Source organism: Leucopleurus acutus (genome assembly GCF_964270905.1).
Source record: "Leucopleurus acutus genome assembly, chromosome: 11".
NCBI lineage: Eukaryota > Metazoa > Chordata > Mammalia > Artiodactyla > Delphinidae > Leucopleurus > Leucopleurus acutus.
In genome coordinates, this window is record NC_139152.1 from 92,356,078 (window position 1) to 92,376,155 (window position 20,078).

General features: G+C 57.8%; 1 protein-coding gene across 1 annotated transcript in view; it reads right to left on the minus strand.

Annotated features, from left to right (window-relative positions):
* Window positions 1-328: 328 nt before the first annotated feature.
* The window catches only part of MYH9 (myosin heavy chain 9), a 91,859-nt gene continuing 72,109 nt past the window's right edge, over window positions 329-20,078 (minus strand). Inside the window, exons 20-41 of the mRNA XM_082849444.1 lie at window positions 19,691-19,799; window positions 18,546-18,677; window positions 17,944-18,150; window positions 17,272-17,409; window positions 16,503-16,626; window positions 14,382-14,553; window positions 13,382-13,594; window positions 12,572-12,716; window positions 11,147-11,353; window positions 10,816-10,920; window positions 10,397-10,549; window positions 9,029-9,277; window positions 7,866-8,078; window positions 7,498-7,710; window positions 7,036-7,197; window positions 5,836-5,964; window positions 4,515-4,603; window positions 4,309-4,432; window positions 3,803-4,011; window positions 3,053-3,161; window positions 2,775-2,947; window positions 329-1,489 (exon numbers count right to left, since the gene is read on the minus strand). Coding sequence (XP_082705570.1) covers window positions 1,372-1,489; window positions 2,775-2,947; window positions 3,053-3,161; window positions 3,803-4,011; window positions 4,309-4,432; window positions 4,515-4,603; window positions 5,836-5,964; window positions 7,036-7,197; window positions 7,498-7,710; window positions 7,866-8,078; window positions 9,029-9,277; window positions 10,397-10,549; window positions 10,816-10,920; window positions 11,147-11,353; window positions 12,572-12,716; window positions 13,382-13,594; window positions 14,382-14,553; window positions 16,503-16,626; window positions 17,272-17,409; window positions 17,944-18,150; window positions 18,546-18,677; window positions 19,691-19,799 — 3,493 coding nt within the window. The 3' untranslated portion in view covers window positions 329-1,371. The remainder of the gene's footprint in view (window positions 1,490-2,774; window positions 2,948-3,052; window positions 3,162-3,802; window positions 4,012-4,308; window positions 4,433-4,514; window positions 4,604-5,835; window positions 5,965-7,035; window positions 7,198-7,497; window positions 7,711-7,865; window positions 8,079-9,028; window positions 9,278-10,396; window positions 10,550-10,815; window positions 10,921-11,146; window positions 11,354-12,571; window positions 12,717-13,381; window positions 13,595-14,381; window positions 14,554-16,502; window positions 16,627-17,271; window positions 17,410-17,943; window positions 18,151-18,545; window positions 18,678-19,690; window positions 19,800-20,078) is intronic.

The following is a 20,078-nucleotide window of genomic DNA, read 5'->3' on the forward strand; positions in this document are numbered from 1 at the left end:
TCACTGTAGTGGTGGCGGCTGCAACCATGCTAAGGCACTTCCATTATATAAAAAAAGGGCAGGGGTGGGAGTTCTGTTCACTCCTTTGTGACAGCAACTGGGACCTGAATTCAGAGCTTTTTAGGCATATGTAGCTTTTATATATCTTCATGATTTCTTGAGAGTTTGTTTCCTTAAAAAAAAAAAATGCCTTTTTTGCCATAAGTAAGTCTAAATGCAGCATATACAGAACAGTTAGGAATACAGGGATCAGCCACCAGTGTAGACCAGTGTAGGACAAGCTACTCTCTTCTAGACGTGGTTCCAAAGGAAAGGCAGTGATAAAGACTTGGAATTTTACCATTTATTACAGTTAGAGGGAGAAAAGACAACTTTTTTTTTCTTTTAAAAATATCTGTGCAGATGGCAGAGTCTTGAATTATACTGAGTCAACGGTGCAGGTCAGCTACCCTCGGGCCCCAGTCCTGGAGTAGGTTCGAGATCACCTGGCCCTTTCCACTGCTCTGGCTGTCAGGCTCGGGACACGTCCCTTAACCATTAAATATATTTGGTCCCCAAGAGTGTTGGGAGAGGCCACTGCTGGCCTCTCCAGCTTGGCCCCTGGGCCCTGTCTTCTCAGCCCAGAAGCCCTGCTGCAGCAGGGGTGGGCTGCCCTCGGCAAAGGAGGGAAAGGGGTCATCATTGCACTTGAGACATTTCAGAATCAGGAAGGTGGTGGTGGCGCTGCCCGGCAGGGGTGGGGAGGAACGCCCCTCCTTCCCCGCGCCAGCTTCCCGTGCCCTGCACAGAAGTGGACCCCCTGGGCCTGCTCATGCCGGACCACCCAGAGCCCACGGGAGTGGGGAGCCGCTGGGGCAGAGGGTGTGAGGTCACCGCGTGTGATTGCCAACAGCAAAGAAGGGAGAGGGTGGCGGAGGCGGGGGAAGGTGACAACTCTTCTGGGGCGTCGGGCTAGCAAAACTCCTTAGTCTGAAGAAAAATAGATTCGTAGAAAACTCTCTTGCCCATCCCCGGAGGCCCGCCCTCCTCACCTCACCATCTTGTGCTTTTCGGCAAGGGAAGGGGTGGGGGGGATACTGCTGGTCGCTCTGTTCCCGGGCCAGGGCCCAGGACCCTGACTCTTTGGTATTAGATTCCGGGGGGCGGGGGGTGGGGGGTGGGAGGGGAGCAGGCTGCAGCAGAGGAAGCCGGAAGCCCTTCAAGGAGGCCTGGCGGGATGGGCGGGGAGGTGAGGCCTGAGGTCCCCTGGCCTGGGGGGACGAGGTGGGGTCACGGTCACAGCAGTCCCAGGAGGGAGGAGGGGTGCTGCAGGGGCTGGGAAGGGGAAGTGGAGTCGGTGCTGTCGTCCGTCTCGGGCAGAAGAAGAGGTTGTTACTCGGCAGCTTTGGCCTCAGCCGCGTCGGCTTTGCCGTCCACCTCCTCGTCCGAGCAGTCGCCGGCACCCTTCCGGGCCATTCGGCGGGGCACGACGAACGGCAGGTCCCCACGCCTGGGGGCAGAGGCAGCGGTCAGCAGTGCTGGCCAGGCGGCCGCAGTACAGCTCATGTGTTTCAAAGTGATCTTTAGAGGAAACTGGCTCCTGACATCCCACGGGGAGAAGCAACGGCGGGAGGGGGGCCTCCGGGGACACAGCCTCCAGCGGGGACAGGAGGGCTGTCCGCTCCTGCCCCCCCGGCCTGAAGCTTCCCACTTTCACCCAAAACACTAACAAAAATCCGTCAGGTAATGGGGGCTGATTCAAAGCGGGGAGGCAAAAGAGCAGATGAAGCTGCCCCTGCAAGATGCCACCCTCTGACCACACTTAGTACCAAACAGGCGAAACCAAGAGACACACAATGACTGTGTACAGTGCACAAGGACAAGCGTCTCCTTCCAGTCCCCGCTAAGAAAATCGGTATCACACACTGACCAGACTGTCTGCTCTTGTTGCTTTTATGCTTTAAAAAACGATCCCTGGGAAAAGGAGGGAAGCAGTGAGAATCTCGACCAAGACGACCCTCTGCCTCAACCATTTCATGCTGCCTGAATGTGATGTTCCTTTGAGAATTGCCAAGCAGCCCTTTCCATTAGTTCAGAGCTAGAAGATGCCCGTATTCACCCGGCGCCTAAAGCTGCGCCAGGGACCGGCCGGTTGCCTCAAGCAACTTCCAGTTGACAAAACCTGAAAACGTTCTCAGCAGGTTTAGCGCTGCGACAGGAACAGACTCTTCAGGCAGGACGGGAAGAAATCACCCGGAGAGTTCATTTAAAAGCCAGGGCTAGGACCTCCCTGGTGGCACAGTGGTTGAGAATCCACCTACCCATGTAGGGGACACGGGTTCGATCCCTGGTCCGGGAAGATCCCACATGCTGCGGAGTAACTAAGCCCGTGCGCCACAACTACTGAGTCCACGTGCCACAACTACTGAGCCCACGTGCCTAGAGCCCGTGCTCTGCAACAAGTGAAGCCACCGCAATGAAAAGCCCGCGCACCACAACTAGAGAAAGCCCGCACACAGCAACAAAGACCCGGCACAGCCATAAATAAATAAATAAGTAAGTTTAAGAAGAAAAAAAAAAGGCCGGGCTACAGCCCAGGAGGCAAGGAGAACGAGGAAGGGCTCTCTGACCGGCACTTTCTCGGCGTCATTAAGCACCTGCTCGTTGACATCTAGCTGAGAAAGGTGACTGAGTTTATAGGAGCCTCATGTTCCAAATTCTGCTCTTCAGGACAAACTAACTTTTTGAAGGAGAAAGGGTCCTGTGAAGGGGCGGGTGGGGCCGGCGGGGCTCACCTGAGCTTGTTCTTGAGGGAGCTGACCTCGCGGTTCATGGCATCCGCGGTCTCCGTGGCATCCTCCAGCTCACGCTGCAGTTTCCGGCGGGAGGCATTAGCCCGCTGGGCCTCTTCCTCGGCCTCCTCCAGCTGCCGCTTGAGCTGCTTCAGGCGGGTAGACGCCTTGTCCGCCTGCGGAGACGCGTGGCCAGGGGCCCCGGTCACGACCCCACATGCCTGTGGCCCTCCCCGCCCTCAGCCGCCAAGGGGCAGGGCCCCGCTCCGCCGCCAACACACCTGGTCCTTGTACTGCTCGGCGCTTCTCCGCTCATCATCCACCTGCAGCAACACATCCTTCAGCTTCTTCTCGGCCCGACGCACCTGCTTGGAAGCCGCCTGGCGCTCCCTGAAAGGCATGAACACAGAGGCTCAGGGGGGCACCCTCTTTCGGAAGGTCTGGCCGACAAATGCACAGGCCGGGCCACCCATTCCCGGGCCTCACTGGTACTTCCCCTGATGCTAAGGTAGACCGCCTTTACTGAACACTCTTATGAAGGCACTGGGATTACCCCCATTTCACAGATAAGGAAACTGAGGTTCAGGGAAGGGAACTGACACATCTCAGAGAGCACATATAAAGCGAGGAAAAAGAGGACTTCCCTGGCGATCCAGTGGTTAAAGACTCTGCACTTCCAGTGCAGGGGGCACGGGTTCGATCCCTGGTCAAGGGAACTAAGATCGCACATGCTGCCCAGTGCAGCCAAAGAAAAAGCTAGCAAAAAGGAAGACCGACCCCCATTACCCCCAAAGAGGTCTCCGTCTTGTTGAGCCCACAGATGGGCTGCCCAGGTGGGTGGGAACCCCACCTCTCGGATTCAGCCCTCACAGAGTCATCAGGCTCCCCAACTTTAGAAGTGGGCTGTGGGTCCTATTCAAACTCCACAAGCCCCGGCAAAAGGCCCCGTCAGGATGGGGGGAAACAGTCTCAGGGACGGGCACACAGAGGAGCCGGCAGACGGTGCCAGGTGACGGGCGAGGGGCACCCACTTGGTCTCGTTGTCCAGCTGCTCCTCCAGCTGTGCGATCTTGGCCTCGAGGGCGGTGATGGAGGCCTTGTACTTGGACTTGACAGTGCCCTCCATCTCCTGCAGCTTGACCTTGAGCTCCTTGTTCTGGCGCTCCAGCTGCTGCCGCGCGTTCTCGTTCTTCTGGGCGTGACTGCGCTCCAGGTTCAGGTCGGTGTTGATCTGGTCGATCTGTGGGAAGAAGGGCTGGTGACCTTGAGGAAGGCGGGGATCCCGGCCGGGGGCAGAGGAGGGGCAGCTGGACCCTGCAGGGCCCCTGATCACTAGGCCTTCCCACAAGAGGGAGCTGCCCAGCGTAAAGGGTCCAGAAGCAGCTCAGCGCCCGAGAGAGAGGAACCAAGGAGCCAGTGCAGGCACCAGGACATCGTCCCCTAAGCATCAGGGGGCGGCCGCCTCTGCCTTTGCCACTGGGGAGGCCCACCCGCGTCACCGAGGGCGCCCTGGTGCGCAGAGAGCCCCGCCGCTCACCTGCAGGTTGGCCTTCTTCAGCCTGTCGTTCACCAGCTCCGTGTTGCCCTGCTCCTCCTCCAGTTCCTCCTCCAGCTGTGCGATGCGGGCCTCCAGGCGCCGCTTCTCCTCCAGCGCCAGGGCACTGGGGAGTGGGGGGGGGGGAGGTGAGAGGGGCCGAACCAGAGCGGGGAACCCCGCACCCGCTCGCGCTCGCGCCGGCTCACCCTTTGCCGCTGCTGTTGGCCATCTCGTCGGCCAGCTCATCCCGCTCCTGCTGGGCCTGGCGCTTGGCACGCTCGGCAGCTGCCAGGTCCTGCCACGGGAACCCGAATGTGACCCGCCGGGGCCGCCCGCAGCCAACAGCCCTCCTCTGTTCCCGGCACTCTGAGCCCCTGGCCCCCTCTTCCCAAACCCCTTCCCAGGCCTGCCTCCTCCACGAAGCCCGTTCCCAGGAGCCCCTCTGAGGCCACAGCTTAGGCGCCGTATGATCACACAGCCCCCATACCTAAGCGCTAAGAACTAAGCCAGGGCTTCCCTGGTGGTGCAGTGGTTAAGAATCCGCCTGCCAATGCAGGGGACATGGGTTCGAGTCCTGGTCTGGGAGGATCCCACATGCCGCGGAGCAGCTAAGCCCGTGCGCCGCAGGTACTGAGCCTGCATTCAAGAGCCTGCGAGCCACGACTACTGAGCCCGCGCGCCGCAACTACTGAGTCCGCGCGCCGCAACTATTGAAGCCCGCGCACCTAGAGCCCATGCTCCGCAACAAGAGAAGCCACCGCAATGAGAAGCCCGCGCACCGCAAGGAGGAGTAGCCCCGGCTCGCCGCAACTAGAGAAACGCCTGCGCACAGCCACAAAGACCCAACGCAGCCAAAAAAAAATAAAAATAAATAAATAAATAAAAGAAAAACGAAGCCAGGTGCCAGGGATGTTGCAATAAACAGGAAATCATCCTGGCCTGACGGGATGCTGGTCCCTCTACCTTCCAGGCAGACAGGAAGCCGGGGCGACAGGACAAAAAGACGTGAGTTAAGGCCACAGTGCGGGGCTCTGAAAGCCGGTGGGGGCAAGGGCTTCACCCTGAGGGTGAGGCGGCCTCACCAGAGACCCACGTGTGCAGGAGGGCACAGCCGGTCTGGTCAGGGCAGACGAGGAGAGCCTGGATGTCTGGCCCAGCTAGGAGCAACTGGGTAGCCAGCATCATCAAGGCAGAAGGCTGCCTAGAGCCTGGGGACGCTTTCCCGACCTGCCTCGTGTGAGGGACAAGGCGCCGTAAGCCTCTGGGAGGGACCCCTCCTCGCCAGGCAGGAAGTCACCGCAGGTGGTGGCGAGGGAGCCGGCCCCAGGAGGTGACGAGTTAATTCACACACACGTTCTAATCACACCAGGGAGCCTTGCTACTTCATGAAACCCCGAGGGGCAATTCTTTCAGAAAGCAAGAACCACACCGGCCCATCGCTGGAGCTTGGCCCGTTCTTCCAGGTCTGCCCGGGTGGCCCCGGCAGGTGGGTGGAGGCCCCGAGCGCCCTGCTCCGGCCCGGCCCACCTCCTGCAGCTGGATCATCTCGGCCTCCATGCTCTTCAGCTTCTTCTCGTTCTCCTTGGCCTGCGCCAGGATCTCCTCGCGCGAGGCGCGCGTGTCCTCCAGCTCCCGCACGCAGTCCTTCATCTGGGCCTGAGGGCAGGGAGGAGAGGCTTGGGGCCACCGTCCCACCGCTCCCGTGTGCCCACACAGTGCCCACAGAGTGCCTGCCGACAGGGACCGACGGCTGGGCCTCAGCCTGTGGCCACATTCAACCAACATGGCTATAAAAGGGCAAAAGAGGAAAGACAACGCTTCCCTTTATTCTATACCATCTTTACACGCTTTTAACTGTCAGGATCTACAAAGCACACCCGCGGCAGCGTTAGTCCCCGGGTGGGTATTAGTCCAGCTGTTTTTTGTTTACTTTCTACCACCTCCTGTTGACTTGGATCCCGCGCTCTGGGGCCATCCCCACTGCTCTAGGTCAACGGCCACCTGCCAGGTTAGTCCCGGCAACATGGCGCGGTCACGTGTCCTTTGTTCACTGGTGATTCGTTTTAACTCTGAAGATCTTGGGAAATAGTTGTGTTTTTTTTCCTTTTGGAGATAAATCCCAAATTGGGATTCCCCAGGCCAAAGGATACAACCCTTGCTGGGCACGGCCAAGTGGTACCAGGTAGAGCGGCCACTGCAATGAGAGCACCTATGCCCTACGACCTCGCCAACACCAGCGTTTACACTCGTTCTTATTGTTGCCGGTTTGCTGGATATGATGTGGCATCTCAGAGCTGGTTTTTTAAACTTATTATTCTTTCATTACTGATGAGGCCAAGTATGTGTCCTGTGCTCCGAGCTGCTTCTCTGAACCATCAGCTTGGAAACTTCCACCATTGTCCGTTAAGGCTGGGATGGGCCACGTCTGGTTTATTCTAGAAATCTGCCACTAAGTGACTATAACGCCATCGCATTTCTAGGTTTACACTTGTTTGTTTCACTCAAAGACAACAATCTTACTGCAAGTTTGCTTCTGCCTAGTTTGTTTCTGCTCAGCTTCTGGGCCTCCATCTGGGAGATGGAGCTAAAGGCACCCAAGACCTACCTCGGGGAGGGCAACGTGGCACTTCCCAGCATTCACCGGCCACCCCACTAGTGTCCCAGCCCCGTGCTGAGCCCAGCGCTGCCATGTGCGGCCGGATCTGGTGGGGTCCAGCCTGAGCTCACCTGCAGCTTCCGCAGCTGTTTGATGGCTTCGTCCCGGTTCTTGTTGGCCGAGTCGATGTGGGCCTCCAGGTCCTTCAGGTCCATCTCCAGCTTCTTCCGAGCAGCCACGGCCATCGAGCGCTGCTTCCTCTCATCCTCCAGCTCAGTTTCCATCTCCCGCACCTGGGGCGATGCCAACGGCTCAGGAGACCGGACGTACCCACAGACCCTGCCTCAGCTCACGGCCCGGGTGGGCTCGGTCCAGTCCCGTGGCGTCCACAGGGCGTCCAGGGACAGGGAGGACTCCTGACCATAAAACCCTAGTAGAGGGGGTCACTGACCCCCAGGCCGAGGATTGGAATGTGAGGACGTGGAGGGCGTAATCAGGGGACTCCCCCAGTCCCGGTGGAAGGAGAAAGGAGCCCCCAGAACCCGGGGCTCCCTGCCCGCCTCTGCCCAGGGGAGCGGGAGGGCCGTCCGCACCTGTCTGACCAGCTGCTTCTTCTTCTCCTCGCTCTGCTCGTCGCGGCCCTGCAGGTCCCGCTCGAACTGGGCCTTCATGGCCTGCAGGTTCACCTCCAGCCGCAGCTTGGCGTCCTCGGTGGCCTGCAGCTCGTCCTCCAGCTCCTCGAGCTGGGTCTTCATCTCCTCCACCTGCTGCTCCAGGGCCCGCTTGGACTTCTCCAGCTCGTGGACCTGCCGCCGAGGGGATGCGGTCAGGAGCAGAGGGGCGCGAGGCCCCCAGGTCCCCAGCCTCAGTGTCCGTGAGCCCCTAATCCTTCGCGTCCTGAGGCCATCTCCCTCCCCCCCCCACCCCCGCCCCAGTGCCGGCCGTGGGCTCGGGGACTCACGCTCTTGCCGACGTCGTCCTTGGAGCTCATGAGGTCCTCCATCTCCGCGCGGAATTGCTTGTTGAGCCGCTCCAGCTCCGCCTTCTGCTCCACGGCCTCCTCCAGAGCCCGGGCCAGAGACAGCGCCTTGGTCTCCTTCTCCCGGGCCTCGGCCTCCGCCCGGTCGCGCTCCTCCGCGTACTTGGCGGAGATGGTCTTCTCCTCGGCCAGGAGCTGGGAGACAGAAGGTCACCATGAGGCTCGAGCAACCAGCTCTCAGAAAGAGCTCAGGGCCTGCTGGCCTCTGGCAGGTAAAGCATCTGGGCCCGAACTCCCTGGGGAAGGAGGGTCCCAGGGGCCAGGACTGGGGGAGGGGGACCAAGGAGAGCAGCGAGCCGCTGCTTCCGATTGTGACACGTGCTGTGCAGCGTGTCCTCATAAGCAGACGGAGGTGGAGGTGGCCTCTGCCACAACCCATTGAGTCTGTGTAACTTTTATCACTCAGTAACCGAGGTTCTTTATGACACTCAGTGCCCCTTCCGGGAGAACCCACAGGAAGTAAATATTTCACCCTCAGGACCCGGAAAGCCCCTGGTTTTCCTGAATGACTGGTTGGTGTTTACCTTGAAAAAAAAGCAAATCTGGCTGCGCGGAGGCGCGAATCCCTTGTGGCCCCCCTCCAAGGACGTGCGGCATCTTTTCCCTGCACTGGCCCACCCTGACCGTATCATCTTATTTTCCCCCCTCCCCCTTCCCTTTGCTTCAGCACCTCTTTATTCCATGGACTTATTTCTTAAATGGGACAGATGGGAAACGCTTTAGACTGCACGATTCCATTTTTCTATCCCACCCCACTGCCTGCGTCTCGGTAAGCCGCCTCAGAGCTCCTGGAGTAAGCAAGAGTTGTGAACGTATAAAGAAAAATTCTAATTAGAGAAGATTCGAAAAACATAAAAAACCAAGAAAGGGGAAAAGTTGCTCCCAAACCTATCGTGAGCGCTTTCTTTCCAGGCGCCTCAACGAGCTGGAATCCGGGAGGGCCCTCTGAGCGCCTGCCCCTCAGGGCCCCCTCCCGAGCTGGTGACGGTGACCCCGGGCTGGGCTGACGGACAGAGGCCCCTGCCCGAGGCAGGGTGTCTGCAGAGGGGAGGACATGAGGCGGTGGCAGCACCAACACCACCCACCTGGTCGAACTTCTTCTGCTTCTTCTCCAGGTTGGAGACGCTCTGCCGCTGGTGGTCCAGGTCCACGAGCAGGTCGTCCAGCTCCTGCTGCAGCCGCGTCTTAGTTTTCTCCAGCTTGTCGTAAGCAGCCACCTTCTCCTCGTAGCGCTGGCTCAGCCCCTCCAGGTCCTTCTGGAGCTTCCTCTTGGCCTCCTCGGCTGTCTCCAGGCATCCCACGCCGTCCTCCACCTTCTTCCTCATGTCGGTGACCTGGGCGGGAGCAAGGGGTCAGGAGGCACCCAGCACGGCACCTGCTCGGGTAACGTGGCCACACCCGGGACAGCTGGGAGCTGGCCTGCCACCCGCCAGCGGAGGAATGGGGTACCAACCCCGTTATGGAGACGGCTCCCCCAGCCACTTCCCGCTCCCTCTGGGGCCAGGGGAATGGAGCTTCCGCAGAGGGCATAGCGCATAGAGCCCAGGGGGGGCGGACACCACAGGTCAGCTCGGCAAGGCCTCTCAGTCGTGACCCGCACCAGCCGCTCATACCAAGACGGAGGCCTACAGTGGGAAGCCTCCTCCCCTCCCCCAGGCAGCAGCCTAGTGCCCCCTGCCTGCAGGCGTCCGTCTCGCAGCCCCCTCCTCGCATCTGGACACACAGCTGCCACCGTGCCCACACTCCCTACCGCCATCCAGGTACCCTGTACCCTCCCCGACCTGGTGCAGATCTTCTGGCACGTTTAAGTCCTAAGACAGGATCCGGAAGAGGGCCCTTGGTCTATCTTTGGCCCCGGACCCTTTCAGAGTCTAGAGAAGACTCTGACCTCCTTCTCGTAACGAGGTTTGAACGTGCATAAAGCAAAATACGCAGGATTACCAAGAAACCAACATAGACAAGTGCAGGTGTCGGGTATTTTCTAAGACTGTGGTTCGGTAACCATCGTGCTTCTTTATCAGCACAGCAGAGAGCAGGCTCCTGAGTGGCTAGGAGCACGATGACCTTCCCAAAGCCTGCCCTCAGCTCGGACACGATGACCGGTGTTTCTACTGAACAGGCCACCGGCACTGCTAGGGCCACGGCTTGTTGCCTACATTTGTAACAGAAGAAAACGCCGAAGGCCAGCTAGAGATTGGTGAAATGAAGATGTACGTCTCCTCCACCCAAGCTCATGGGTTCCTAAATTCTCCTTGGGGACCCCAGGCATGAGCCCTGGTCTGGGGAGGGCAGGAGCTCCCCCAGGGGAAGATGTCCAGCTCGGGGAGGCCTGGGTGGACCCAGCGGCAGGGCTGTGCCCTGGAGTCCAGGTGGGCGCCCTGCCAGAAGCTCCCCAGCCTGCAGGCTCCAGCCCACAGTTCCCAGGGGTGTCTTGCAGGGAGCCAGCTCCGGACCTGGGCGTGGAGGGTGGCGATCTGCTTCTCGAGGTTCCGCTTGGCCTCCTCCTCCTCCTCCAGCTGCTCCTTTAAGGAGTTCTTCTCGTCCTCCACCTGCTTCAGCTTGGTGCTCAGACTCAGCTTCTGCCGGTTCTCCTCCTGCAGGAGCTCCTACTCCGAGAACAAGGAGGGCAGGGGCTCAGGACCCGCAGCATCGGGGCCTCGTGGTCCCCATACCCTTGGTGGAAGAGGGGAGCAGTCCCTCGGATTCAGGGGGCAGCCAGCAGAGACCTGGCAAGGAGCCGGCAGGACGCAGAGAGCCGCGGATGCAGGGGAGGACGCAGAGAGCCGCGGACGCAGGGAAGGACGCTCTGAGACAAAGACCCAGAAGCCTGGTAGCTAATGCCATGCGGGCACAGGACCCGTCCCGCCCTTACCTGCGTGTCCTGCAGCTGTGACTCCAGAGTGGAGAAGTCCTTGGTGAGCTTGCTGGACTTGCTGTCCGACTGGGTGAGAAGACCCGTCACATTGTCCAGCTCGACCTGCGCACGGATGGGAGACAAAGCCCCGTGAGCTCGACCACGACTGCTTGGGCCCCACCTCGGCTCTCTCGGCCATGCTGGACCTGAGTCACAGGCTGAACCCCAGAGGCCTCGCAGATTGAGCCAGGTTGCAGAGACAGAGAGAGAGACAGAGAGAGAGAGAGAGACAAGAGCGGGAGCCCTGGTGATGTGGGCCAGGACCCAGGAGGTCCGGCGGAGGCCTCACCTGCAGCTTGGAGACCTTGTCGGCCAGCTCCGTGCGCACGCGCTCCCCCTCGGTGAACTTGACCTGCAGCTCCTGAAGCTGGGCCTCCACCTTCTTGCGCTTGTGCTCGGAGTCCCCCTTGCCCTGAAGTAGCACCTTCACCTCATTGGCCAGCTCCCCTCGCTCATTCTCCAGGGTCTGCTTGGCCTTCTCGAGGTTGGCTTTCACCTGGCAGCGGGGAGAAAAGCGAAGACGTGAAAGGGGGCACCTGTGACGTGAGGCTGGTCTTTCTAACATCATCGAAGATGTGGCGGGTCCAGACCCAGAATCGGCTGCCTTTGCAGCAAAAACGACACTGGGCAAGTCTGGGGGATGACGAGCTGGCAAGGGTCCCAGACTCGGAAGGCTTGGGCCTGATGTGAACTCAGCACCCAGCTGGGGCCGGACACCCGGCACGTGGGCTCCCCCAGCTCTCACACCATCCCTGCCCGGCCTCCTGCACCGGCTTCAGGGAGCGTCCAAGGGCAAGATGCCATCATTGCAGATGTTAAAATTTTAGCTGTTATTATAGGATGATGGAAATTATAATTGTTCGTAGGTAGGCTTCCAGAAAAGCCTCTTGAAAATTTGATGTTCAAAGTAACACAGTGATGTTCTTCCAAACAACATAAAAGCCGAGTTTACAGAATAAACACGACAATCCCAATCTAGTCCGTACCGAGCCGGCCACAGCATCACGGGCAAGTTCAAGGGTAAACCGGACCCAGCGTGAATGCAAAGTCACTTTGGGTGAAAACAGCTAAAGGACCAGGCAAGGCTTCAACCTGCCCAGAACCAGGTGGAAATTGAAGGTAGACAGGTAGACAAGGCAGGTTTCTGAAAATTTTGTACAGGTTGCCGTGTAGAAGAGCCTCTGCCTTCTCGGGCTGCCACCAACAGTGGCCGTGAGCTGGAGGCTACCGGATGCAGGACTGGCCTTGTTCAGGAACTGCCCGGCCACAGCCGAGAAACCATCTGGGGTCAACATCCCCAGGGCTCTCCCACGAAGACTGCAACTGACCACCTGGTGGGGGTGTTCTAGAGAAGGGACGGGCTTCAGAAAAGGGGACCCCGACGGCCCTCTGAAACTGTTTCAGAGTCGCTCCAATTCCATGAAATGTTCCGGTCTGGCAGGTTGATGAACAAGATAATCATGAGAATAAATGATTCTTGAACAACTTACCGAGCCCTTACTGTCCAAGTGCCTCACATGTTACTGACTCCAACTCTCACATTAATTGTAGGAGACGGGCTATCATCAGCCTCCCTTACAGATGGGGAAACTGAGGCACAGAGGGACCTACATCCCCAAGTCACACAGCCACGAGGGGCTGGAGCCTAGACCCTGTAAGGGCCCCCTGACCGTGGCAGAGCCTCACGGAGCCAGTCCTGGGGAGGCCCACGCACCCGCTTCGTCTGCTCCAGCTGCTCTGCCAGCTCCTCCACGGCCTGCGAGTGCTTCTGTCTCATCTCCTGGATCTGGGCCTCGTGGGTCTTTGCCTCCTCCTCAAGGGTCTTCTTCAGGATGTTCACTTCCTGTTCACGTTTGGACCTGGACAGAGAAACGCCCTCAGGAGGGAGGCCAGGGATCCAGGAGCGGTGCTGCCCTGGGGCTCTTCTGTGGCAGCAGAGAGCACCCGGCAAGGGGCACTGGCCACCCCAGGAAGCTTTCTGCCTGCTGGCCTCTCTCCATGGCCATCCATCCTACAGCCCAGGCTCACAGACACGCTTTTTTTTTTTTTTTTTTTAAATGTACTGTAGGCCTTTTATGTAAGGAATTGGATTTTATTCTAAATACGAGGAGCCAGGAATGGGTTATAAGCAGATTAATTAAATTAATTAATGAATTTATTTGGCCGCAGCATGCAGGATCTTCGCTTCCCAACCAGGGATGGAACTCGTGCCCCCTGCAGTGGAAGCGCAGCGTCCTAACCACCGGACTGCAAGGGAATTCCCCACAGACACACTTCGTAGAGGCTTCTGTAGCCTTTCAGCTTTAAAGCCCACCCTTGCCTCACCCCAACTCCAAGCCAAGTTCTTCTACTCTAGGGAGAAGCTGCTGAGGAACCATCAGCTTCCGAGCTCTCTGCTCCATGATAATAGGCCACTGTGTGTATGCAGAGACTTGGGGTCCATCCCTCCCAGGCCACAGCCTCCCCTTCCCTGCACCACCACCCCTATCCCTCAGCGACTGGGGCGGTCGGTCCCAAGACACACCTGAGCTCCTGCTGGGCAGCCGTGGAGTCCAGAGTGTCCTCCAACTCTGTTTTTAGAGCCTCCAGCTCTTCCCCGAGGTCCCGTTTCTGCTTCTCAGCTTTATTCCTAGCAGCACGCTCAGACTCCAGGTCTTCTTGGAGTTCAGAAATCTGAGATTCCAGCTCCCGGATCTTCTTTAGGGCCATGTTCTTCTGGGCGGCTTCTTCTTCCACTCTGCCAAAGAGAGCAACAACATCAGGATGAGGTCACTGTCACCTACGGAGAGCAGAGTCTGCAGAAAAGGCTTCAGAGAGGTGCAGCCAAAGCCACTTCTGGCAGTCATAATCATGGCCCTTAGGAGCTCTTCTCAGCAAAAACATCTGACGCATCCAGAAGACTTAGCGCTATTCCACTTTGAGAATTCAAAAACCTCACAGAAGAATCGTTTCATTTTCCAAATTAAGATTCAGTCCTTTAAACATTAAAAAAAAATGAAATGTTAACTGAAAAAAAAAGAAAGGAAATAAAATGCTACAGTCCATGATTACAGCAACTAAGTAGAAATACAAATGTGCTCCGACTTTGGGTGATAATGATGTGTCAGTGCACATTCATGAATTGTAACAAATGTATCACTCTTGCGGGAGAGGTTGCTAATGAGGGAGGCTGTTCACATGGGGACTTGGGAATTCGCTGTAACTTCTGCTCAATTTTGTTATGAATCTAAATATGCCTGGAAAAATAAAATCTATTTTTTAAAAGCATGCCTGTAGCCATGAAATTTTAAAAAGGAAAGGAAAGAATTGCTATGATTGGATGACTAGGGTTGTGGATGAATTTTGGGGGGATTACAAATGACAGAGAAGCCTTAGACTGCACTTTTAGTGAATAGAAAATGTTTTGTCATTAATTGGTTTCCAAGACAACAGCGGAGCGCGTGCCCGCAGTTCACTGGTGCACCGAGAGCCACAGCAGGGAGCACGCTGAGAGTGCGGGCGCTGGCTGATGCTCTGGCCCTCACCTGGCCAGGGCAGCCTGGAGCTCCTCCTCTTTCTTGGCCAGCTGCATCTTGAGCTCAGCAATCTGAGCCTGCAGCTCGGCGATCTGGTCACTGAGGTCCGTGGAGTCTCCTTCTAGCTTCCGGCGGGTCTTCTCCAGCTCCTGACGCTGCTTCTCCTCTCTTCGCAGGCGCTCTGAGAAGGAAGAATGGAGAGATGCGAACAGACCCCTCAGTGGCTACAGATCTGTCTTTGTCTTCAAATCTTACATTAAATGCCAAATATTTGTTACAAAACATCCGTGCTGTTTAAATGATCATGATTCACACTCACACCCAACTCCTGGATGAAGGGAAAGAACGTCACCATAAGCTTCCAAGTCCTTGTCTCTCCAACCCCACCCACTGACCCTTCCCACCAAGGGAACTATTCCCCCAAAGTTCATGTTTACAGTTCCCTCGTTTCCCTGTGAGGCTCCACCATGTCTGCCTCCTAAAAATTATAACATTTAGTCCTGCATGAATCTGAACTTACAGTAGGGATCTGTCCTATATGAATTCTACGGAGACGGTACAGCGGGACCAGAGTCCAATGGGCTTTACGACTCCTGTTATGACGTCACCTAGGTGATGTCCTTAACTTTCTGTGCCTCATCTGAGTAGTAAGGCTATAAGACAAGCTACTTCCTTAGGCTGCTGGGAGGCTCAAATGTGTTGGTATCTGAAAGCACCTGGAACCATGCCTGCCCATGGAGTGTGCGCAGTAAGGGCTGGCGACTCTTATTCCTCATCTTACCTTTGTCGCTCAACATTAAAATCTTGAGATTTAGCAACTTAAGTGCCACTGTAATCGACCCATTTGGACTTCTGTCTGTGTATTCCACCATGTGAACACACCGCAACTTACCTGTCTATCCTACAGCTGATGGGCACTTGTAGGATGGGCACAGCCTACAGCTGTGTGCCCTCCTGAGCCACGATGCCGTCAGCATTCTTGCCCATGACTCCCAACGCACATGGACAAGAGGGATGGGTTGCAGGCAAAGCTTCAACCTCACTAGGCACTGGCAGACTGTTCTCCGAAACTGTCTACCAATTTATACTCCCACTGGCAGACTGTGTGTGTTCTGACTGTTCTACATCTTTGGCAACACTTGTTAGTGTCAAACTTTCACGTCTGCCAATCCAGCCGGCCTGCTGCCCCAGGACCTCCTGGATGATGGAGTCTTTCAGACTATTCCCAGGTGGAGAGATCTCTGTGTCAGGACGTCTCTTCCCCTTGATGGTCTGAACACCTTCACCCAGGAGGGGCCAAGAAACCAAGCTGGGAAAATTCTCCTAGCGACCAGCCCAGATGGTTTCAGCCCTACGTCCACTGGGCACTGACAGCTGCCCTGCGCACCGGGCTGCCCCACGTCTCCCCAGAGGGAGCAGTGGTTTCTGGCTGGAGCTCAGAGCCCCCCCGGTTGGTCTGGGCTCCCCTTGCCCCCTGTACCACTCCTCTCGAGGGGCAGGGGGACAAGGGGTCCCCAGACAGCACAGACCTGGGCTTGTGCCAACCTCCCAGCCACCACGGATCCCAGGGCACAGGGAGACGGAGGCATGGTTTGTCTTCCAGCCCCACGTGAAGCAACGGCCTCTCGCGATACCTGCCCGGCATCTTACAACACACACAGCATGTCCATGCGCATTATTTAGTTCATTCCTCACACTCACCCTTTCGCTGTGGCCCCTTAGAGGTAAGAGACACTCAAGCTCACGGAGATTAATAGGTACAAGATGACACAGCTAGTAAGTGGCAGAGTCGCTGTCAAACCTAGAAGCTCCTAGGAAGTCTCAGAAGCTTGGGAAACGCACGGTGCGCGACACGAGAGAAACGCCAGAGCTCCATTCTCAACACTCGTCACTTGGGGGAGCGTCCCTCCCAACCAGTGCCTGGAGGTCCAGACTCCACAGGGAGCGGGCGCTGACCCCCATGTCTCGAGGGCAGCGGCCGGATACCACAGACCTCAGCCTCGCCCGCACACAGCGAGCGGGAGACCCGGCCGGCACTCCAGATCCTGGCGGCGAGGCCCAGGCTGGGCCCCCGAGCAGGGGACACTCGAGCGATCCCGAGTCCGACCATTGCTGCCGCCACCCCCTTACCCTCCAGGTCGGTGATCATCGCCTCGTGCTTGTTCTTGAGCTTGGCCAGGCTCTTAGATTTCTCCTCCTCTTCCGTGAGGTTGGTGGTGAACTCGGCTATTCTGTCTTCCAGCAGCTTCTTCTCCTGGGGGGCGAGGGTGGGTCAGAGCTTAAAGTCAGTTGAGCGCAGAACACGTCAGCTCTCCTCAAGGCACGGCTCACCCAGACACTGAGGACTGAATGGCGGGGCAGGGCCTTAAACACCTGGTCAAGTTCATTAGGATTTCCCAGATCAAAGGAGTCATGCGGAAAGGTCACTAGCTCCCCTGCAATAGCTGGGCCTGTGTCACCCCTTTCTGCTCAGGTGAGAAGAGCCGCCAGGTGACAGTGAGCGTCAGCGAGGGAATTCAGGGCAGGCGGGATGACGCCACCTCCTGCATGCCTTCGACCTCCCCCGTCCTCACCCCCCAAAGTGCCCCTGCCCTTCTCACTTTCTGCTCTGTGTGGCCACCAGTGGAGTCCTAATCCCACAGTGGCGGCCACACAGCCAGCGTAACTCCCCACATCACAGGGTCCCGGGCAGCCGCCCTGCCCTGTCAACCTGGCCACCCCCATCCTCTGGAGATGGAGGTCAGCATCCTGACCTTGTCCCTCCTTCTCCTCTAACTTGATTCCCAGCTGTTATCTGTCGCCAGGCGGACGCTGACAGGGACCCAGCTGCAGCCCTGAGCCTGGAGCCGCTGCCCCAGCCACTCGCCCCCGTGCCCCGGCTGCCGGGCTGCCGCCCCACCTTGGCCAGCTTGCAGTTCTGGTCCTCCAGGATGATCTGGCCCTCCTCCAGCTTCTTCAGCTTGGCCTCAGTGGTCACCTTCTCCAGCTGAAGCTTCTGCCGGGCGCTCTCCTCTTCCTCCAGCTGTTCCTCCAGTTCCTAACGGGAAGCCGGGGCGACGCCTGAGCAACTTGGACGCGGCCCGGCACCCACGTGTGCGGTCATGTATTTAAAACCGGGGTGCGGGGACAAGAACCCCAGTCCAGTCGCGGGGTCACGTGTTCCGAGGGGCCTCGTCCAGCAAGCATCCGCCCTCTGCTCCTCAGACCAGCCAGAGCCGGGACGGAGGAGGGGAATTAAATTGGCTTTGACGCTCAGTGGGGCAGCGCTAACAGGCATCTGACACGTCAGAAATAACCACCCAGGGAATTCCCAGGTGCTCCAGTGGTTCAGACTCCGAGCTCTCACTGCCGATGGGCCCGGGTTCAATCCCGGGTCAGGGAACTAAGATCCCACAAGCCGCGCGGCACGGCCGTAAAAAAAAAAAAAAAAAAAGCCCCAAAGAGAACACGTCTCCAAGGCTGCCCCCGGGACAAAGGCTGTCCTCCCATGGCACTCGTGGCACCCCTGCTCCCCACGCAACCCACCCCCCGCCCCATGCCTGAGGTCTGGCCCTGCCCCTCCTCTGGGCACCTGGATGTTCTGCTGCATCTTCCTCTTCTCAGCCTGCAGGTGCTGGCAGCGGTCTTCCTCCTCCTCCACCCTGGCCTCCAGGTCATGGCAGATCTCTTCGAGCTCCTGCTTCTTGGCGGTCAGGCGGGCCCGGAGCTCCTCGGCCTCGGCACACAGTTCCGTTTCTGCCTGGAGCTGCTCCTGCAGCTGCAACTTCTCAGCCATGAGCTGCGCGAACACGTGGGAAATGTGAGCTCTTACGGCCGCCTCGGGCCACTTGTACCCACAGGAGAACTGGTCTCCAGTGCAGGCTCCTGCAGGGAGAACCCTGCTGACGAGAACAGCTCCCGTCTCAGGACGCTTAAGCTGCCCCGCACGTTTAAACATCACGTCCACCGTCCCTCACCACCGCTCCGTGAGCTGTACGTCAAGATCCCGAGGAAACAGGCTCAGAGAGGGGCTGGGCCTTGATCCCAACACTCATGAGCTTCCCATCCCATGGGGTAGCCTTCCTACATCACGAAACCCCGAACAGGGTCTGCAGAGAAATTAACCAGGCATGCCTCGCCTACTGGTTGCCAGCAGGTGGCAGCACTGCCTGGGCAGAGCCTGCAGACACCCACCTGGGACTGGAGGGTCTCCATCTCTGAGAGCCTGCTCTCAGCGGCCAGGTGCTTCTCCCGCACCTTCACCAGCTCCTCCTCCTTGGCCATCATCTCCTCCTCCTGTCGGCTCACCTGCAGCAGCGGCTTGACCTAGGAGAGGAGATTGAGGAGGAAACGTGCTCAGGGGAAGATGCCTGTCCAGGCTGAGAGCCGTGGCGCCTTCCCCTCACCTGTGGAAGCGCAAGCTCATGAGAGTGAGGGGCAGGTGGGACGCAGGGCAGAGGAGGTGCAAATGGGTACAATCTTTCTGGAAATCAATTTGGTACTGCGTGCCATAGGCCTCTGACCCACTAACTACGTTTCGGGGAAACTACCCCTATGTGTGCATGAAGATGTTCAGGACAGCGTTGTTTATAACAGTGAAAATTTCAGAGAGATAAACATCCACTGCTGGAAAAATAGTCAGATGAATTATGAAACATCTCTAGGGAACAGTCTGCTGACTTTTAAAACATGATGCTTATGAAGGAATTTTAGATGCAAAATGCAAGTACATGACTGTTTATACAAGTCAAAGCTCAGCTACGTAAGAACGTGTGTGGTTTACACAGCAGAGATTTACTGGGAGTGAAAAAAAAATTTTTTAAAAGCAGACTAAACATGGAAACATCTATTCAATATTGACGTTGGCACAAGGATGAAGGGATTATAGGTGAATTTTTATTTTCTTGTTTACCCTTGTGGTTAGTCTAACTTTTCGCAATTACCACAGATTACTTATAAACAAAAGCAGCCTGAACAACTTTACTAATGAACGAATTTTTTGTAAAGGCTAGGGAGGACCCATCCAGCGGGTGCAGATTCTGACCTGCCTGTGGTTTCTGGGTGGGCAGCTGTGTCTCCACGTGGAGCCGTGGTGGGCGGGCTGGGCCCTGACATCCCAGGAGCTGCCCTAGCCCAGCCCGATAGCACCGTGGCCATCCACGCCGGACACGTGCCCTGGCTCACACCCCTCTAGACCCCATGGGCAGGATCATCCAGGGCTCCTGTGCTGGGCACAGGGACGCAAAGGCAAAGTACCAGCCCCAGGGCCTGAGCCCTGCAGGAGGCCAGCGTGAGGCCTGCTCGTCCCCCGTGTCACGCAGAGGCCCTTCCAGACCCACCTTGGTGAAGAGCCGCCACCACTGCCAGTTGCGCAGCTTGAGGTAGGCGGCACAGTTCCTCTGCAGGACTTTCATGGCCGTCAGCTGCTGCTGCCTCTTGGCGAAGGCCCTGTGGGGCGAGGGTCACAGTCAGCCCTCCAGGTGGGGGACGGCACACCTCCCTCCCGACAGTCCTGACCTCACTTGTGGAGGCTTTTCCGGAGGGGCCGACCCCTGCCGGGGGCACCACGAAACAGACGTGGCGGGAAGGAGGTCGGCTTCGGGTTGAATCCTGTGGGTGACCTCACAGAGGGTGCCTGGGGCCGAGGTCACCACAGATCCGAGTCCAGTGTGAGCCCTGGTCATCAAGTCCGTCTATCGACCGCAGCTCCCACCCTGGTACCACCCA